General features: G+C 35.4%; 1 protein-coding gene across 2 annotated transcripts in view; it reads left to right on the top strand.

Annotated features, from left to right (window-relative positions):
• Positions 1–348: 348 nt before the first annotated feature.
• NBEAL1 (neurobeachin like 1) overlaps positions 349–10452 on the top strand; it is a 179402-nt gene continuing 169298 nt past the window's right edge. For both annotated transcript variants that reach the window (XM_032404324.1, XM_032404314.1), the window contains exon 1: positions 349–431. In XM_032404324.1, coding sequence (XP_032260215.1) covers positions 381–431 — 51 coding nt within the window. In that variant the 5' untranslated portion in view covers positions 349–380. The remainder of the gene's footprint in view (positions 432–10452) is intronic.

Raw genomic sequence — 10452 nt, 5'->3', positions numbered from 1 at the left:
GCACTAGTTTTTGTGAACTCGATCACCATAAAAGCTTAGCTGGTTGTTTGCAGGAAGTGAAGTGGATAAATCTATAGTTCTGGTAAATCTAGTTTTTAATATGGTCTCTGTTTCTAGCAAACCCTTACGTATTTTTCTCTTTCACAGATTATTTAATCGCCCAACTACCACTGATGAAGATAAGTTGGAGTAACTGCTTGAACTGAATTTTATTGACCAGAAGACAGTCCATTTGTTCCACTTCTTTTTGTTCTCCCTACTGCTTTGAGCTTTACTGTAACGGCTGAAAAACTTGGAAAATAAAATGAACATGCTGTGGTCTTGAACATAATTTTTTTTTTTTTTTGAGGAAAAATTAAAGTGCCAGAGTGAAAGCCAGAATGGCATCCAGAGAGAGGCTCTTTGAACTTTGGATGCTTTATTGTACAAAGGTAATTGCTTTCCTTTTTATTTCTAAGTTTTAAAATACTTTGTTATAAAATTTTGTGACTGGCCTTATTTTATTTAATGGATAGTAGCATATTTTTATTCATAGTAATGACCCAAAATTTAAAAGCATGGAATTTTCTGTTTCCCACTTTTCCAGGTTTGAACACATGCACAATATTGACACATTTTTAAAACCTGTAGGTATGGTTTTGATATTTTTCTTAAGTGATCCCCAAATTATATAAGTAACATTATGACCTTAGGAGAAAAATAAAATATTTGTTTATGTGCTTTTCTTTTTCTCCCACAAATTGGGGGTGGGCTAGAGATATTTTTATGAGCCTTCAGCATTTTTACTATAATTAACCTTTTTAATTAGCTTTAAAAAGGTTATTGCTTATGTAAACATGTTACTGATTTGAGGTGGTTTCTGTAAGCTTACTGTGATGATAGCACCTTATGAGTATTGTCTCATTTGACCCTCACAACAATCCTGTGAGATGGGTATTGTAATTATCCCCTTTTGCTGATAAGAAAATTGATGCAGAAGTTAAAGGGGCTATTGAGAAGCAGAACCACCTGAGTCAAGTCCACACTTTTATCCATTATGACTCCTTAATATTTTTTATTTTCGCATTCAAAAATAATTTTTTGTGTTTGTCTTTATGTGAGTTTTTACATGTTAGCTTTGATTTTAGGTTATTGGAGGAGGATACTACTTAAAAACATGTTTTTCAAGAGAGGAGCTACATTACTACTATGAAGATATTGGAGAGGGTCAGAGAAACATCTCTAATTTACTACTTGAGTTACTTTAAGTCTGTGGTGAAGTTCTCAAGTCTCAGCTTCTGTTTCTGCATTATCCCTTTGGGTTTCTTTTTTATTCAGCTTTTTAAAGAACAAGTTATTCTTTAACAAACCATCTCAGTTATCTCTAATACTAAATTTTAGAGGTCACACGGGAATTTTCTTTAACTTCCTGGTTTGGTATTTCTTAGAGTTACTGAAGGACATCAACTTTGAAATGTTTGATATGGATTTTTAAAATAGCTTTTTAGTCTTGTGTAATTTAATGCCAGAAATGTCTTTTTAAAAAGAGACCACTCTTCTAATAAAAAAGGAATCTAATTCACCACTTTTTTTTTTTTTTTAGATTTTATTTATTTGACAGAGACACAGCGAGAGAGGGAACACAAGCAGAGGGAGGGGAGAGTGAGAAGCAGGCTTCCCGCAGAGCAGGGAGCCCAATGCGGGGCTCGATCCCAGGACCTGGGATCATGACCTGAGCCGAAGGCAGACGCTTAATGACTGAGCCACCCAGGCGCCCCTAATTCACCACTTTTGAAAATAGTCACTAACACACGTCAGCCAAAAATTAAAATGCATTTTAGTATGAATGTCTGGTGGTTTAAAAATGATTTATTTAAAAATACATTTAACTTACTAGGTTTTATATTTTCAGGATGATAAAAGATAAGGGTTACATTGTGTTATTAATTAGTTATGCTGCTTGTAGGTGGAGTTCCTGTTTTATTTGTCATTGTGCTTATTGAAAAGATAGTATGGGGCACCTGGCTGGCTCAGTTGGTAGAGCATGCGACTCGTGATCTCGGGGTTTGTGAGTTTGAGCCCCACGTAAGGTGTAGAGATTACTTAAAAATAAAATCTTAAAAAAAAAAAAAAAGAAAAGATAGTATAGTTTGTTGGCATACCCAGAGTTTTATTCTTGATGACTTTTAGTATAAATATGAATCTTTACTCCTTTATAAGATGTCTAAGTAAATAATGAAGACCCTTCATGGTCAAATTTTAAAGCCTGTTTTTGGACAGGAAGATAAATCCCCCCGCCCTTTTTTTTTTTCTTTAATAAATCCCGTTTTTATGTTTAAGATTTAAATCAGTTGGGCACTTAATAAGATTTAAAATTTTTTTCAACTATTTTCAAAAATTGTTATTAAAATAATGATTTTATGTTTCATCATTTCATGTGTAAGCTTGTAAACTAGACAACGACTTTCTTTTTTACAAACACTTGGAATTCAAGTAGTTTCCAAATATATATCATAGATTTAACACTTCTGCTCCCTGGTGAGGATGATTACCAAATGCCCAGTTGTTCTCTATACCCTCTAGGCTTATTGCTCTTACTCTAGCATATTGCCTTTCAAAACACCTGCCTCTTTTTTTCACCTAACTTTTAAGACTTTTTTTTACACCTTTGATGGGTTATCAGACTTACTTCAGGATTGCACAGATCTTATAACTTAGCTCCAACTTAGACTTCTTTGTGGGCTTGTAATTGTTAAGTTTAGTTTTGGCTCTGCTCCTGTTTTATTTTGTCACCTTGAGCAAGACTTACCTCTTTGGGTCTCACATATTCTCCTATTTCATGTAAGAGTGTGTGTGGTACACGTGTATGTGTGTGTGTAGGGAGAATGCTTGTCTAACTCACCATTAAGATTTTCATTTGTTTTGACCTCTGAGGGACGTGCATTTGTTTTGTCCTTATGCTTATGGATTGTCATATAGACCTTTTAAGTTCATCTTCTTTTTTAAGCTTTTCCTTATGGAAAATTTCAAGTGGGCATAAATAGAGAAGATAATACAGTGAACCCTTTTGTATCTGTCATCCTGCTTCAATCCAGTTCATGTTTGGTAATGTTTTCATCTATAACCCTCCACTATCCCTGCATTATTTTAAAGCACATCCTAGACAACATAATCTTATCTATAAGTATTTAAAAGTATATCTATAAAATAAGAACTCTTCTTAAAAACATCATCACAATATGATAATTCTTTGAATCATCAAATATCTGGTCAGTATTCAAACTTCTCTGGTAGTATCATAAATGTTCTTATTTTCCTGCTGTTTGACTCAATATTTAAACAAAGTATACACATCATATTTTGTTGAAAATGTGTGTTAAATCTTTTAATCTATAGGCTGTCCTTCACCATACTTTTTATTCCTTCTATTTATTTGTTGAAGAAACCAGGTTTTGTTTTTGTTTTTTTTTTTTAATATTTTATTTATTTATTTGACAGAGAGAGAGAGGGAGGGAGAGAGAGCACAAGCAGGGGGAACAGTAGAGGGAGAGGGAGAAGCAGGCTCTCCGCTGAGCAGGGAGCCCGATGTAAGACTCGATCCCAGGATCCTGGGATCACAACCCGAGGCAAAGGCAGACACCCAACCGACTGAGCCACCCAGGTGCCCAAGAAACCAGGTTTTGACATTAGAGTTTTCCTCAGTCTGGGTTTTGCTGGTTTAATTCCTTGATTTTAATTAATTATTTTTCTCTCCTGGTGTCTGCAAACTGGCAGATCTAGAGACTTGGCAGATTCATGTTCTCTTTGGCGGGGGAAGCCTAGAATAATTTATAAGTGTCTCCACTATCAGTGAGTTTTACCTAAATGTATTAATTATTTCATTAGGAGTTTGCAAAACTGTGATATTCCAATTCTATCATTTCTTTATTAGCAGAACATATATAGACAAGTGTTCCCTTATCAGCTGTTTGACAGTTCCTTAAAGGGAAGGCAGGCAGAATAAATATTTGATTATTTCTCTTTGTTTTCAGAATAATGACTTGATTTACTAGCATCCTCCCAAGGTGACCAGTTATTTTTCTTAAGTATCAAGTTCATCTTTTTTTTTAAGACTTTTTTCTTTTTTTTAAGATTTTATTTATTTATTTGACAGAGAGAGGGGGAGAGCAGAAACAGGGGGAGCAGCAGGCAAAGGGAGAGGGAGAAGCAGACTCCCAGCTGAGCAGGGAGCGTGATGCGGGGCTCGATCCCAGGATCCTGACCTGAGCCGAAGGCAGACGCTTAACCGACCCAAGTCCCCTCAAGTTGATCTTTAATGATTAAAATTTAAATATTGTCTACCATTTTGCTGCCCTAGTTGGTGTGCTATAAATACCAAAAATTGTATGCATACCTCATTAAAGAAGATGACTTCGAAGATTTTTGAAAGTCTGCTTCAGAGTGGTAAGGTTAGGACATCCTCCATATTTGCCACAGTGCTAACCAGCGTAGGTATTCCACAGTGTATTAGCCACAGATCAATATTAAGGTATTACTATAGGGTTTCCATGTAATGTGATATTTTAAAAGTTACCATTGCGAGTTAAAAAGTTTAGTAGGTGTTTAAATAGGGTAATATCAGAAATAATCATTGGGTCATACTGTTTAGGTAGGCAAAAGAAAAGAGAATATATAAATACGTTTTCTGTTAGTCTGGGTTCGGTTGTAAGCCTAAATGCTAGTGATTAAATCAAGTACACAATTAAAATAAATTACTGGTTTCAGTTTTTAGCAGATGGCTTCCCACATATTAAACTTTATATTTGAAAATTTGGGTAAAAAACTTGGCAGTTTGTTTTTCTAACCAAACTTTTCAGGTCTAATTTTTCATTTTCTCCTTCTAGGAATAGGATTTAATTGCATTTTAGAAACATGCATCTTCTTAGTAGGTTATTTGTTAACGTCATGTAGTTGTTATTACATAATAGAGGCAGGATGATTTCTGAAGACCCAACATTCCTGCTTTCTACAGATAATTTCACTAGATTATGTAGTCTGAACTTACCTCCGAATGGTCATACCCACCCAGGGTCAAGGATTTCATTAACAGTACATTTCATATAGCTCTTCTAAGTTAAACATTAATTTGAACGGGTTTAATCATGTATCTGGATTTTAGTTTAGTAGTTAACTACTTCTTGTCTGAGCATATTTTTCTTAAGTATTAAAGGCAAATTGATTTACTTTTTAATATCTGAAGATTTTAGTTCATATTATCTGTCATAGGCACCATGTTATTCCCTGTATCCTTTGACATTTTTTTACATAATGTGCTTATGGTAAGAGAGACAGTGCTGAGAACAGTTTTCGTCTCTACATTATCATACAACTTTTTGGAATTCATATATTGCAAATAGCAAGACGTAATATGTATCATAAAGTCTCTCAGCTCCCCTGATAGGCATTAGGATATATTTGTGTTCCACATTCGGCCTTTTGGGAGTGCTATAGTTGATCACCAGAATATGCAGAAGAGAAACTGAGCCTCTCAAATTCTTAGATAAGATTAAGTTATTTTTGTTCTGTGTAGTGGAAAGTATCAAATGCATGAACTCACTGAGAAGACACAAGGCGACTCAAAAGCATCATGACATTTGAAATGTGGCAATGTGGGTTGAAATTTATGGTTCATTTTTATCATTTGCTTTTCTTTTTTTTTTTTGATACTCATTTTACACTAAAAAGTTTTGTGAAGCTATAGAATTAGAGCCAAGATTTAGTCCCAGTTTTGCTTCTGAGCTTAAGGAAGGACCTGAAAAGAGGTTACATAATTTCTTCATGTTAACAGTTTTCTCATCTGTGAAATGGGAAAAAATAACTGTTTTTGCATCTCAAAGTTGTTGAGAAAAGATGAATTGATTATATTGAAATGCACTGTAAGGGTAAGAAATATAAAATGTTATCTCTATTAGTAGTTTTAAAATACATGTATGAGCTCGAGAGTGTGTATCAATACTTCCATTTGCCTTTATTTAATATAGCAGAGAACAGTATTATCTTTTTGTCTAATGATGAAGCACTGCTCATCAGTGTCTTAATTTTTAATCTGTTTTTATTTTTCTTTCAAGCATAGTGCTTAATTATCCTAATAATATGAAATTTTTTTTTTTTTTTTTTTTTACTCTAAACCAAGTTTGTTTTGGACCTTGGTGATGCTCCATTTCCTGCTGTTGCCCTTTGTCCTGCTAAATCTGGAATATGACTGAAATAGATAGTTTTGCAGTGAGCTCAGAGTAAACTTCCTTTTCAGAATAAAAGTTTTGCTTCATAAAGAAAATAGAATTTAGAGTTTTTATTCAAATAAAAAGGTAAGTACCTCTTTTTTTATATAGATTTAGAAAAAATGGAATGAACATAAACTCTTCCAATGAGAAAATTATAATTTAATTATAATCAGAAGTGAAGCTTTTAGTAAGATGCCTCAGTATACATCAGCCCTTATAATTTAACCTGGTATGTGCAAAGTGTAAAATGGCTCTTAATTTTCTGTGATTTAATAATGACTTTGTATATAAAGAAAGTAACATTTGACTTGAAGCAAAACAAAAAAAATTGCTAGCAGCTCAGTAGTAGTGATTACCTGTTTATTTTAGGAAGTTAGATGTGAGAGCACGAAATGAATATTTTATATCAATAGACATGGAAAGGAATATATTACCTTTGTGGTTTGACTTGAGGAGCTTATGCACCACTCTAAAAAGTTGTTAAGGTACATGAATATTTCTTTTTTTTTTTTTTTTTAAGATTTTGTTTATTTGACAGAGACACAGCGAGAGAGGGAACACAAGCAGGGGGAGTGGGAGAGGGAGAAGCAGGCTTCCCGCAGAACAGGGAGCCCGACGCAGGGCCAGATCCCAGGACCCTGGGACCATGACCTGAGCCGAAGGCAAATGCTTAACGACTGAGCCACCCAGGCGCCCCAAGATACATGAATATTTCTTATTCTTTTCTTTTGAATATCAAAATTTGAACTTCCCTGGTAGAAAGTAGAATTGATAGCACTTAAATGTGTAGATAGGAGCATGAGTGAAAAATAACATTCTAAAATAATTCTCAGGTTTTTTATTGGCAGATTCAGGTTTTATTGGCAATTACTGAAGAGTTATATAAAAGTAAGAAGAGAATAAGGTCATAGGGAGTGCTGGAGAACATTATCATTTAAGAAGAGGATAGAAGAGTTTGTAGGAGTTTGAATGGGAGGACAACCAGGAGTGAGTAGTTGCCTCAAGTAGAGGGCTTTTATAAAGAAGGGAGTAGTCCGTACTGTCAAATTCAGTATGGCAATAAAGAAAAGCATTATGGAGCATATACTGGAATTGATAAGAGATTATTGGTGGGGTGCCTGGGTAGTGCAGTCGGACTCTTGGTTTAGGCTCAGGTGGTGATCTCAGTGTTGTGAGATTAAACCCCACATGGGGCTCTGTGCTCAGCGGGAAGTCTGCTTCTCTTCCTCTCCCTCTGCTCCCCCTGTACCCCACTTTGCGTGGCACTACTCTAGAATATCTGAAAATTTTCGGATTGCCAAGAATCCATCTGTAATTTGAAAAATATAGCTCTACAAATTGAATAGTCACTGATGATTATTGGTAGCAGTGCAAATGTGACCAGTGAAATTGAGTACTAGGTAACAAGGTAGTCAGCTTTAATAGACTTAAATTAATTTGAAAATTCATAGAAATGTGAGTACAAACTTTACAAATTTTTATATGAAACTTATGGACCCAGAAATATTTCTAATAACTCCCAGGGTTCTTGGACATGTTTTAGAAACACAAGCCTTGGTCAGTATCTGACATACTGCTGCTACCTTACCTTTTCTATAGCTTCCTTTCCTTATTGCAAAATTACTTGGCAGATTTACTACAAGGGGGTGAAATTTGGGACCAACAATCCAGTCTGCCACAGTCTGATTTCTTGGTTACAATTATTTGTATCTCTCCCATATACAAAATCTACTTCATGTCCATTTTAAGAACTCCAGAAGTCTCATCCAATCCTGGTATCAGTTGAAACCCAAGATCTTGTAATACATATCAGGTCCAGTTGTGGTTTTTATTGCTGAGACCCGTGACCTCGGACGACACATGTTGATATCTGGCCCTTACAAACCCAACATATTGTGATGAAACTGAGATAGTAATGCCACAGTAAAGGCTCTTGAAAAAGAAAGAATAGGAGGCATATCGGAGGCTTTGGTCCATAGCAATTCTGAAAACTGGGCAAATGTCGCCTGGTCCCTCTACTTTCAGAGAAGGAATGTTCCTTGGTTCTGTTCTTGGGAGTAGGTGCACAGGTCACTGTTCTTTATTGCACTTGGCTCCATATTCTTAGAGGTTCTTTTTCTCTCATTGTTCTTTTGGTATGTCTGAGGAGGGCATTGGAGACTATACTTTCTTATGACTGAACAACTCATCTGGCTTCCTGCATATAGAAAGGCCCCTATAGAAAATGGGAAGTCCACTTTCTAATTCTTCTGCCTTCACTTATTTTCTCTTGTCTTAACTATATTGTGTATACTCTGGTTTCTCTTCAGATCGTATAAATCTTTCCCCTTAACTATATTGTCTAGTAACTCCAGCATGATGTTCTGTAGTATTTGAAATAAAAGACATACTTGTTGGGACACCTTGGTGGCTCAGTCAGTTAAGCGTCTGCCTTCAGCTCAGGTCATGATCCCAGGGTCCTGGGATTGAGCCCCACATCAGGCTCCCTATTCAGCGGGGAGCCTGCTTCTCCCTCTCCGTCTGCCTGCTGCTCTGCCTACTTGTGCTTTCTCTCTGTCTGTCAAATAAACAAAATCTTTTAAAAAAGACATACTTGTCTTCCTCTTCACTTTATGGGGGGAGAAAGGCTGAGGTTTTCTATTAGGTTAGCTTCAGACTTTGGGACTGAGACATGTATATGTATAATCCCTTTAACTCAGATCAGATTTATGGTAGGTAAATGATAGATGTTTTACTTTATTCATTTTTTCTTAGGTATACTGTTGATATTTCTAATGCAGGTTTGCTACTTTTACAATATATTATAAAACTACTTAGAATAGTTTTATGTGTGTACTGGTTAAGATGTGGATAATTAGACTATTCCTAAGTTCCAGAAAAATATTAAAGTTGAAAAAGTTATGAAAAAATCATAACTTACTTTAATCATTGGTACTTAGTGGTTGCCATTTTAAATATTCTCCTTTATTAGAATCATTATGAATTGTAAGTAGGTACATTTGGAATCAGGTGCTGCACTTACTTCTCAGTAGTCCTTCATTTTAAAATATGTAAAATATAATGCTTATAGATCAAAGTTTAGTGCCTTGTAGTATATGAATTTAAGTGTTTGGCCACCTAACTTGCTTTTTCGGTTTATTCTCAGAGGTTTTGACAAAAAATTTGATTTATTTTGTGAAAATGGAACTTATTTTTTCTGAAAATTTTATTCTGGTATTTCAAAATCTATTAAGATGTGGGTAACTATCTGAAATGACTGGAATCTGCCATAACTATAAATCAACTCCTTTGATGATGTCAGAATTCAGGCAAGAGTTAGAAGCACTGATTTCCTCATCTTTTCCTCAGCTTTTACTGAAAAGAATGGAAATCACCTTATAATGTGCCATTTATTTTTCAATAAGGGAAACAAGGAGCTCTGCTCTTAAATATATTTATATGTACTATACTGTTTTTTTAAACTTTTTTTTTTTTTTTAATAGTGTGTGTGTGCATGGGCCAGCGACGGCAGTTGGGGGGTGGGAGAGAGGGGCAGAAGGTGAGGGAGAGAGAGAGAGAAGCTTAAGCAGGCTCCACACCCAGCACCAAGCCCAACGTGTGGCTCAGTCTCATAACCCTGAGATCATGACCTGAGCTTAAATCAAGAAACAGACACTTAACTGGTTGAGCTACCCAGGCACCCCTGGACTATACTGTCTTTTAAAATATTGAAAGTAACTTGTTCTTACCTATACCTAAGGCATATCAACATTTTCTTTTTTCTTTTTCTTTTTTGATTTAAAAAATTTTTTTTAAATTAACATATAATGTAGTATTTGTTTCAGGGGTACGGTGTGTGATTCATCAGTCTTACACAACACCCAGTGCTCACCACAACACATACCCTCCCCAGTGTCCATCATGCAGCCACTCCATCCCCCCACCCCCCTCCCCTCCAGCAGCCCTCAGTTTGTTTCCTAAGATTAAGAGTCTTTTATGGTTTGTCTCCCTCTCTGGTTTCATTTTGTTTCATTTTTTCTTCCCTTCCCCTATGATCCTCTGTTTTGTTTCTTAAATTCTGCATATCCGTGAGATCATATGATAATTTAGGTCTTTCTCTGATTGACTTATTTTGCTTAGCATAATACCCTCTAGTTCCATCCACATTGCAAATGGCAAGATTTCATTTTTTTTTTTTTGATGGCTGCTAATATTCCATTGTGTGTGTGGG

Source organism: Phoca vitulina, unplaced genomic scaffold (assembly GCF_004348235.1).
Source record: "Phoca vitulina isolate PV1807 unplaced genomic scaffold, GSC_HSeal_1.0 scaffold1, whole genome shotgun sequence".
NCBI lineage: Eukaryota > Metazoa > Chordata > Mammalia > Carnivora > Phocidae > Phoca > Phoca vitulina.
The sequence above is the reverse complement of the archived record's forward strand: the minus strand, read 5'-3'. Positions and strand labels throughout refer to the sequence as shown.